The sequence below is a fragment of the Spea bombifrons genome, chromosome 10 (genome assembly GCF_027358695.1).
Source record: "Spea bombifrons isolate aSpeBom1 chromosome 10, aSpeBom1.2.pri, whole genome shotgun sequence".
Classification (NCBI taxonomy): domain Eukaryota; kingdom Metazoa; phylum Chordata; class Amphibia; order Anura; family Pelobatidae; genus Spea; species Spea bombifrons.
The window spans coordinates 34,114,219-34,125,195 of record NC_071096.1 but is presented as its reverse complement, the minus strand read 5'-3'; the positions used below and the strand labels follow the sequence as shown (position 1 = coordinate 34,125,195).

Here is a 10,977-nt window from a genome sequence, read left to right as displayed (position 1 = left end):
ACCCTTTAGAACCCTACTGCTGCCATCGACACCTTAGCTTCCAAAGAAGATCCGCAGCAGCCGTAGGGTTTGTCTATTTTTCTTTGTACATCATCACAACCCCAGCAGCCAACAGGTTCCATCACACTGGCTCTTGCTCTGTCCCATTAAGATCACACAGGCTGATGAATGGTTCTCCTGGGCAATTTTCTTGTTTTTGGAGTGGGTTTCTGACTTTGCACATCCGAGGGCATCTCTGAAACCGAAGCAGTATTTCTGTAACTCATTATATGAAACTTAGACAACAGATTGCGGCAGAAATAGGAGTTCATTTATAATGTGCGCGGTGCTTATTCTCATTGTGACGGAGAGAACATAAAAATGATCTTAACTATTAGACTATGCAAATAGAACAGGGAAGCCGTAGCCAAAAATATGCTGCTATCCCCAGGGTATCGTTGCTACAAAGTGACTTTTATTACTACGGGGACAATTTAATGTAAACTTTACACCATTAATACTAATCAGAGAGAAGGCGCAGAGCATACACCGTGAGGCTCTGTACTTCATGCAGAAGGCTAATGCACATAAAAAATCCCCATATATTCAAGTGAACTGAGGAATTAGATGGTAGGGGGCTAAAAGAATCCAAAATTACATTTAAAGTGCCAGGGAACCATTAAGGAGGAATTGATGATTATGGGTGGAGAATGCGTTTAAATGCGAGTAGGTCGCAGGGGGGCCGCGCGCAGTGGGGCCACGGGCAGCCGCGGGCAGCCGCGCGCAGGGGCAGCGGGACCGCGGGGAGCAGCGCGCAGGGGCAGCGGGGCCGCGGGCAGCAGCGCGCAGGGGCAGCGGGGCCGCGGGCAGCAGCGCGCAGGGGCAGCGGGGCCGCGGGCAGCTTCGCGCAGGGGCAGCGGGGCCGCGGGCAGCCGCGCGCAGGGGCAGCGGGACCGCGGGCAGCCGCGCGCAGGGGCAGCGGGACCGCGGGCAGCCGCGCGCAGGGGCAGCGGGACCGCGGGCAGGGGGTCCGCACGGCCCCGGGTATGCGCACGTATGTGAACCAAAGTTACGGCACCAGGTACGCGCACAGGTCCACTGCACGCTCCATGGCATGTGTAAGCTTCCTGGCACAGGGGATATGCATGTTAAGTGGCACCAGGTACACACAAGGTATACGCACGTTCCATCACTCAGACACGGCACCGGGATGTCCCTGGCACTGCACATACGCACGTAGGTGCACTGAAACACGGCACGTTCCATGGCACCGGGCACACATAGGATATAAGCCTGTTCCGAGGCATGTATGTGCCCTGGATACATGGCACCGGGTATGCTAACACATGTGTGCACAGGATACACGCACCGGGGACGCGCATGGGCCCACCAAATATACACAGGGTATACGTGCGTTTCATGTCACCGGATACACGCACGTTCCACGGCAGTAGGATTCCCACGGGGAATACACGCCACCGGGTACGCATCCCTTCTCTTTACGGCGGGGGCGAGAGGGCACCAAGGCCAGCGTGTCTATAAGACTGCGCATGGGCATGTGATCCTCCGCTTATTATAGCCATCAAAAGGACTTAATGCCTTGGGTTACAAGACAAATACAAGTAGGTAAACCTCCCACCCGCTCCCTAAAATGTCTTGGACCAGGACCCTCATTACTCGTCATGGGCCGGCCCTTTCCATCACTTTACCTGTGACCCCTTGTACGCTCCCAGTTTTTCCTCCCCGGTCCCTTTCCCTCCAATTACTCAATTTATCAACATTCCAAAGCGGATTTCTTGCATCCAGTATCGGCGCATTATTATACAGATCTGCAGATATAAAGTTATAATATAAAGACACAGATATACAGATATAAAGTTATAATATAAAGATACAGATATGCAGATATAAAGTTATAATATAAAGACGCAGATATGCAGATATATGGCTACGATATAAAGGGGCAAATCCAGTGAAAGTAACGCGTGGCCGAGCCAACTACCCACAGCCATTAATATCACATTTGTTGCACGAAGTCAGAATTATCCGGGCAATTAAACACGGAACGTCCAGTACACGGCAGAGAACCGAGGGGCATCTAGGGGCGTGCGGGAGGCTTTAAATAACACATAGCAAACAAAAATGGCAGACGGCATTATTACTATTATTACTTATATACACAATATATACAACGTATCAGCACCAAGAACTTGGAACGATCAGCTTTACACACATGAGAGGGGAACCGGCACGCCGCGGCCCAGCGAGCGAATCAAACCCCAGAACATGGACATAAACTCTGCACAAAGAGTAAACAGTGCTACAATATTAACCCTCTGTGTGCCACAGCGGCGTGCGGCCCATCGCCAGGCAAACACAATTGTATCGTTAAAGACATATAAGCGAGCGGCAAACATCTCAGATGCTACATCACAACAGCATAAAACACAGGGTTTAACCCTTTCGGCCCAGTTTGTATTTAAAAAAACATAACAATTTATTGATAAATAAAACCACATGCTTGTCTTATGAACAAGCCACTCACCGGCCCTCCGTGTCCTTACTGTAACAGTTCAGCCGGAGTCCAAACAATCCCTCCAGGGGGTAGATTTTGGTGTAATAATCCAGACCCCAGAGCTCCGCCGATCTGCAACCAATATTATATTCCAGGGCCTTGGCCTGCTGCTTGATTGAGCAGATAATTCCCCAATTCACCCCAAACAGGCTTTTCGGGGGGGAAGAAAATTGACAGCAGCCCCCCACACAAACTTGTGGGGTCTTTTGGGTTTCCATTTCTTAATAGAAAGAGCGGATTAAGAGGCAACATCAAAGCAGCTCTTTGGAAATCACTGAACAGCCCAGCAGTCCTGACCCAGGTGGATCAATCAGGGCCGCCCTCTACCTGCAAGATCCACCTCCATTCCTACCAGGAGATCCTGACAGCCTCCGGGGGGCAGACCTCGCAGTAACAATACGTGAATAAACCGTGATATCCATCGGAGGACAGCTACAGGAGCTGTAACAGGGCACCTACAGAATGGAGAGGGGCAATAATAATCATTATTATGTGAATGATGTATAACGGGGCAATATCTGCACTTTATGCTATAAGATTGGACTATAGTATGTGCTATATAAGGTTTCAGACATGGCGTCTGTTCATCCTCACCCCAGCCTCAGGGGGCACCGGGAAATTAAAGGGGTTCATTGTCAACCAACATATTTAATGATGCAATATTTGTTCAAAGAAATTATTGTATCGATAACAATAGTAATAATATTATTAATAACAATAATAGCAATACTAATAATAATAATCATAAAATATTACAATACTAATAGTAATAATATTATTAATAAAAATAATAATAGTAATAATAATAATAATAATAGATGCTGGAATGTATTAGGGATGTAACACTTTGTGTAATAATGTATCAACGTCCCGATTACTCGTGCTGCATTTTATTATAGCTGAATCGTTACAATTGTCTTATTTTTATGACCTCTCAAGTTCTTCTTGACCAGACGGGCTACAGTTCCTTTCATTCAATTGGATGACACCAGCAACAGTCAATAAATCCAGCTACAGACTACGTGCGCATCCAAGCCAGTTCTTCCACTGCTCACTTTCCCCATGTCCTCTGCTCCAGCCATCTGTCATCCTTGCATTTGTTTATCTTTATTGTTTGAAGTTTTACTTGTCTGTACTCTTCTTTAGGCTAGGTTTCAGCTAGGTTTCCATTTGGTTTTTTTTTGCTAAAAACGCCTATAAAAACGCCAATAGCGCCACCTGGCGTTTTTTTGTGAAAAACGCATGCAGCCAGATGTTAGCTGTAATTCAATAGGAAATCGCAAAATGCCATTTCCACTTGGCGTTTTTCTGTTTGGCGTTTTTCTGTTTGGCGTTTTTTCAGTCCTCTTTGGCGTTTTTCTGCTTTTTTGGGCTCTGTGGCAGTTTTTCAAAATCGCAGCATGTTGACACGTTGACACGTTTTTTGCAAGAAATCTTGGCTTTTTTTCTCCAATAGAAGTCTATGGGAGAGAAAAAACGCCATGAAAAAGCCATGTGGGTTTATTGCCTTGGCGTTTTTTATGGCGTTTTTTCCACAGTTACAATGCAGAGGATGGACCCAGTATCTGTGTGTCCTACGAGAAATAGGCTGAAAACAAACAGTTTCACACAAAACAAAGTCCTGGACTGGTTCATATTGAATTTTACACCATTTGGAACAAACATGCCATTACAAACAAACATACGCGACCGGATCCTGCGTGCCAAAAGCAACAGCAAACAATTTGCACCATCATTTGGGGCCAATCTTCCCAGAGGAGCAGACATTCGAAATAAAGCATGCCTTACAAACCACAGAAAAGAGACAAAAGGGTCTACCAAGTAAATGACAGCAGGAGAGGGCAGATACTTGCCATTTATCCTAATCCCTTTTAGCTTGGTGAAACTTCTAACTTGTAAAGGCTGGAAAAACTGCCTAAGGTCAAAAAAAGCAATTTCCACAGAAAGGCTAAAACGCCAGAAAAAACTGCAGAAAAAACGCCAAAACGCAGCTAAATGCAGTGGCAGTTTTCTTGGCAGTTTTCCTGGCGTTTTTCATCAAGAAAAAAACGCCGGACAAAAACCCAAGTGGAAACCTAGCCTCAAACTTCTAACTTGTAAAGGCTGGAAAAACTGCCTAAGGTCAAAAAAAGCAATTTCCACAGAAAGGCTAAAACGCCAGAAAAAACTCCAGAAAAAACGCCAAAATGCAGGAAAATGGAGTGGCAGTTTTCTTGGCAGTTTTCCTGACGTTTTTCATCAAGAAAAAAACGCCGGACAAAAACCCAAGTGGAAACCTAGCCTTACCGATCCATTATTATTACATTGGTTGGTTTGTATCCACTAACACCTTTCTCTGTGCGTTCTATGCAGACTCCTCAGGAGGATTATGTGGAAGCTGCTGTGAAACAAGCCTTACAAATCCACCTGTCTGGAGCTGCAGGTGACATTCTGATCTTCATGCCAGGGCAAGAGGATATTGAGGTGAGAACACTAACAGCTTGAAGTCTTTTTTCATATTCTTCTCCTTATCTTTTATTTAATAAAACCTTTACTGTCCACATACAGGTAACGTCTGATCAGATTATCGAACGCTTGGGGGAGTTGGAGAGTGCTCCACCCCTAGCTGTCCTTCCAATTTATTCCCAGCTGCCATCTGATTTACAGGCCAAGATTTTCCAAAAAGTAAGTAATTTTCTGGCCATAGATTGGCATCTGGTGAAAAATATCTTTGCGCAGGATGAGACTGGTGTCTGTGTGTAGCAGAATATATCCTATAACAAGGCAGAAAGAATATTGTAGGTACCCAAAATGTAATGCAATCTAACCATCCCCAGTACACAGTTATAAGATGTGATTATTAAAAGCATACAGTCTTTTAATTAGGATGCATTTTGCTTTGTTGTGTTGGTGGAAAGCAAAGCGTCTTGCATTGCCGTGAAATTAAGCGACTGTCTGGCATCAAGTTTATACACAAACAACCAAACCAAGTACTGTAAGTCATAGTTTAGAAATTAGGTAGTTTTCTGAGCCAGGGAAAAATAATTCAGGGTTAAACCCTTGTACGGCGGTGGCAGGAACATCTGCACAGTTTCACTCGGAGCATTTGTGATCGGTGCTTCTGTTTCATTATTTTCCCTCTGCTTTTGCAGGCCCCGGACGGTGTGAGAAAATGCATTGTGGCCACGAACATTGCAGAGACCTCCCTCACTGTGGATGGCATCATGTTTGTTGTGGATTCAGGTTACTGCAAGTTAAAGGTTAGTGTTTCCCGATTCTAGATGTATAACCACCGCGATGTCAGATCCCTCCTTATCACTCCGGGCCCACTGATTTTGCTATTTCAATAAATGGAATGTTATTCCCCTCAGGTGTTTAATCTCCGCATTGGCATGGATGCCTTGCAGATTTATCCTATTAGCCAGGCCAATGCCAACCAGCGTTCCGGCAGAGCAGGCCGAACTGGGCCAGGGCAGTGCTTTAGGTAAGTTCGCCACAAGCTATTAAAGCCCCAACAATCCTTTTTTATTATTAGTCTATGACTTTACAGTGGTGTCGTTACTCTCCCTGGCAGGCTTTACACACAGAGCGCCTATAAGAACGAACTTCTGTGCACCACGGTCCCTGAAATCCAGCGTACAAACCTCTCCAATGTAGTTCTGCTGCTTAAGTCCCTGGGGGTTCAGGATCTGCTTCTCTTTCATTTCATGGATCCACCACCAGAGGACAATATGCTCAATTCTATGTATCAGCTGTGGATCCTAGGGGCCCTTGATAACACAGGTAAAAAGCAAGTGCTTAAGACAGGAAACAAGTGTATTTCTGCTCAATTGTTGCGTATGATCAAACGGTCTAATGTTTCCCCCATGTCTTCTCTGTCTCTAGGCTCTCTCACCTCCACCGGGCGACTTATGGTTGAGTTCCCCTTAGACCCTGCCCTCTCGAAGATGCTTATTGTATCGTGTGACATGGGCTGCAGTTCTGAGATACTGATGGTGGTGTCTATGCTCTCTGTGCCAGCCATATTCTATCGCCCAAAGGTATGGGGTATAGTTGTGTGGCATGTGGACTGACTTAATGACAGGAGTTGTTGAAATGTGTACTTAATTTGTCTGTTTTTTTCTCTCTCAATGTTTGGTAGGGGCGAGAGGAGGAGAGTGACCAAGTGCGAGAGAAATTTGCTGTCCCAGAGAGCGACCACTTAACGTATTTAAATGTCTTCCTTCAGTGGAAAAACAATAACTATTCAAGTGGCTGGTGCAACCAACACTTTATACATGCCAAGGCCATGCGCAAGGTGAGTGACAATACACTGTTACCCTAAATACTTAGTTAAATGGGGTGTATGGGCATTCCCTGCTCTCTCTGTGTTGCGCATGTGACCCGATCAACTACCCTTTTGCTTGCAGGTCCGTGAAGTTCGGGCCCAGCTGAAAGATATCATGGTGTCCCAGCGGATGCCCCTCTCCTCTTGCGGCTCAGACTGGGATGTCGTGAGGAAGTGCATCTGTGCGGCTTATTTTCACCAAGCTGCCAGACTTAAGGTAAAGAGACTGCCCTGCGGTCCAGGGTATTTGTTGGAGGACACCAGAGCGGGCGGTGAACTTTGAGCTAAAATGTACTCCTGATTTTTCCTCCAGGGGATCGGCGAGTATGTGAACGTGCGCACAGGGATGCCATGCCACTTGCACCCGACTAGCTCTCTGTTTGGGATGGGATACACGCCTGATTATATTGTGTACCACGAACTAGTGATGACTACAAAGGTAAGCAGATTATTTTGTTTTTTTGCAACGGGACATGTCGTCGTTCTTGCAAATGACCACTAGATGTCGGCATCCGATTTCAAAGGTTTCACTTGGGTTCCTTTTACTGTTAATGCACATTTATTTTCCATGCCATCCCAGGTAACACCACAGATGGGACTCCTTCTCTGTACCTGAGAGGGTACACTTAAAAGCCCCTCCCCTCCCAGTGAGCCCCAGTGTTTCTTCTGCCTTACATTAGATAGGGAGGACTCGTTGCCCCTTTTGTGATTTTAAACGACTCTAGGTTGAGCCGGCACCTGTAGGCTGGTGCTATGCTGTCTGGCGCCACATACCCTTTCTCTGAGGCATTGTCCTCAAGGGCTTCTCAGTGGGCGCCGGGTGTTTTGTGGGGATGCTCCATGGTGGTCCTCTTCCTTCCACTTGAGAGCGATACGCACTTCTGGTAGTGCAGAATGCCTAGTTTTCTGGCTGTTTTGAAAATGTTTGCGCCTTTTCGTCACTGTTGCTCCCTGGAACTTGATTTCTGGCTATTTCAGCGGCTGGGTGAGTAGGATACTGTTGTATTCCATTCCCACTGTATGTTATTCTCGGTTCTGTATGGTGCTGCTGCACCCTGGCTGAGCATGTCTGCTCCTGATAACTCTGAGACCCCCCTCTGTTGAGGACAAGCCCAAGAAAGCTCTAATGAAAACCGCCATAGATGCTTGCAAGACTCCAGAAAAAAGGTTTACCCCACTTGCCTGAAGTTCTCCTCCTTGCTGCGCGTAACACTCTCCTGGTTCGCTAGCTGTCCCAGTTTTTGGATTCAGAGTTCAGTTACCCAGAGGTGGAGGAGGTTTCTTGTGAAGAAGGTGAAGTCGGGGAAGAAAGTTCTTTTCTCTTTCCAGTGGAAGAAATAGATACCCTTATCTCCGCTGTGAGGTCTGCTATGCACGCGACCAGAAGTGTGATATTACGCTTTACCAGCGTAATACCAAACGTAATACATCTTTTCCAGTTCATCCTGCTCTGTCTGATATCATCAAGCAGGAACGGAACCCGGAACGAAGGTTTAACCTGTCTAGGCGTGTTAAGCGTCTGTTTGTCTTTGATGAGGACTTAGTTCTGTGCTACTTCTATGGGGGATATATCTGTTATGGGAGTCTCCAGAAAAAACACGTTCCCACTTGAGGACGGTTCCCATTTTTCTGACTTATGAAAAAGAAAGCCGAAGCAGCTGTTAAGAAGTCTTTTGAGGCCTCTGCTTCAGTTTTAAATCAGGCATTGCCTCAGCCTCAGTGTCCAGGGTAGTTAAGGTCTGGCTTTCCCAGATTGAGGAGGATATCACTGCCAAAACCTCCAGGGATGTGATCCTCAAGAACGTCGCTGCTGTGGATTTTCTATGTGACGAATCTATTGAGTATATCAGAATGACAGCCAGGGCCTCTGCTCTCTCATTTGCTGCTAGAGGAGCCTTATGGCTAAAAGCTTGCGTTGCGGATAATGCCTCTAAGAACAGACTTCTTAGTATTCCCTTTAAGGACAAATCCCTGTTTGGCAAAGAACTTGAATCCCTGTTTGAGAAAACTACAGGGGACAAGCACCGGATGCCGCAGCGAAGACCAGATTCCAAAAGAAGGCTTCTTTCTTTTGGGCAAGACCTTCCAGGGCAGTGCAGAGGCTATGGTTCCAGAGAGAGGAAGATTGGACAGATTCTCCTTCACCAAAGCGCCCCAGGACCCCAAGGGCTCGGCATGACACCAATCGCATTCCTGTGGGAGGAAGGCTCGGGTTCTTCAGGGACAGCTGGTTCACCATCACTCGAGACCCATGGGCGAGATGCATCATACCGCACTGGTATCGGTGCCTTTAAAGACCTCCAGATTGTTTCCTGATGTACCACCTTCCTCAGGACCAGACGAGGCGTGCCTTCCTGTTGTCTGCCATTGGTCAGTTCAGAGAACTGCAGGCACTAGTTCCTGTCCCTCCTCCGGAGCAAGGACTGGGGGTTTATTCTCCTGTCTTCCTGATGCCAAAGGCCTTGGGAGGATTCTGTTTAATTATAGACCTGTGCTTCCTAAACTGTCACCTCTGGTGTGTCTGGTTCAAGGTGGAAACTATATAAGATCCACTTTGTACACCTTATGACTCCACAACTTCATGGTCTCTAGAGACCTGAAAGATGTGTATCTTCACATTCCTATTCATCCAATTCATCAAAAGTTTCAGGCCCTTCTTTTTGGTTTGTCAGCAGCTCCCAGGGTCTTTGCAAAACTCTTGGCAGTAGCGGCGGCTCACTTCAGGCTTCAGGGGATTTTAGTCATCCCTTACCTTGACGACTGGTTTATCCATGCCCATTTGGCTTCTGTCCTCTAGTCTCACCTTACAAGAATAGTCAACACCTTGGAGGAGTTAGGTTGGATTCTGAATTGGGACAAGTCAAGCACCATTCCCTCTCAGCAAGCCACGTTCCTGGGCCTATATCTGGATTCTCACTCAGGGAAGGCTTTTCTTACACCTTCCAAGATAGACAGCATTCGCTCTCTTCTCGCCAAAGCTCTATAAGGACTGGGCATGATGGCCTCCACAAGGTAAGCAGTCCCTTGGGCTCTGGCCCATCTGAGGATTCTCCAGAATTTTCTTTTGCATCGTTGGAGTGGGAGCTTTCTTGCTCTGGACAAGCTCATCAGACTACCTTCTCATGTAAGAGAATCCCTCACCTGGTGGCTTCAAAGGGACATCCTAGCTGCAGGGGAAAGTGTGGTCCTTATGGGCCAAAGAGGTCCTGACCAATGACACAAGCATCACGGGATGGGGAGCCACCTATCGAGATAAATTTGTTCAAAGCCTCTGGTCTCCTTCCTTCCAACCGCCTGGAGTTGCTAGCTGTGGAAAACGCCTTGCGTCATCGGGAACCTCTGCTGTTAGGCAAGAACACCCTGCTAAGCTCCGACAACCGGTCAGTAGTGGCGTATATGAACGTGCAAGGGGCTACCAGGAACCCTCTTCTGCTTTGCATATCTCTCAGGATCTCCTTTCTGTTTCATTATCCAGATTGTGGTTCATGTTAAGGGGGCATTAAACACGGATTTCTTGATTAGAGCTCCTGTGTCGAGAGGCGAGCGGTCTCTGAATCCTGCCGCCTTAAGGTTCATCGTCCGAGAACGGGGGCTGCCCGACATTGACCTGATGGCTTCCAGACCTTATTTTCCCGCGATCCAGAGGACCGTCTTTTGGCGGGCTTGCCCATGTCTTCCCACCCTTTCCTCTGATATGCAAAGTTCTGCAGAAGATCAAGAACGACCGTGCATCAGTGATTTGGATCCGCTCCAAACTGGCCAAAACACACCTGGTATACGGATTTGATCAACCTCGGCTCCAGGACCCTCCTGAGACTGCCAGCACTGAGAGACCACCTTCATCAGGGACATTTTCTCCATCCAAACCACGAGATCTTCCAGCTGAGGGCCTGGATGTTGAGCGGAAGATTCTGAGAGCTAGGGGTTTCTGAGACCCTACTTTGCAGTAGGAAGAGGGTTACTTCCATCAGATACATGAAGATCTGGAAGAAGTTTTGTTCATGGTGCGGTTCAAGAGGTTTCATCCCTTCTTCTTTTGCAGGGAGGTTTCAACTTTGACCTTTAACCTCAAGGTCCAGATTTCAGCCATCAGTGCTTTGCTGACTTTTGAACTCAC

General features: G+C 47.0%; 1 protein-coding gene across 1 annotated transcript; it reads left to right on the top strand.

Annotated features, from left to right (window-relative positions):
- The first annotated feature begins 689 nt into the window (after nucleotides 1-689).
- LOC128468027 (pre-mRNA-splicing factor ATP-dependent RNA helicase PRP16-like) lies at nucleotides 690-9,176 on the top strand. The gene is made up of 13 exons (XM_053449798.1): nucleotides 690-1,097; nucleotides 4,907-5,017; nucleotides 5,102-5,218; nucleotides 5,686-5,793; nucleotides 5,905-6,017; nucleotides 6,108-6,316; nucleotides 6,419-6,573; nucleotides 6,675-6,830; nucleotides 6,943-7,077; nucleotides 7,174-7,299; nucleotides 8,090-8,153; nucleotides 8,300-8,408; nucleotides 8,552-9,176. Exons 1-13 carry the CDS (start codon nucleotides 690-692, stop codon nucleotides 9,174-9,176), a joined length of 2,436 nt encoding a protein of 811 aa, XP_053305773.1.
- The last annotated feature ends 1,801 nt before the right edge of the window (nucleotides 9,177-10,977 follow it).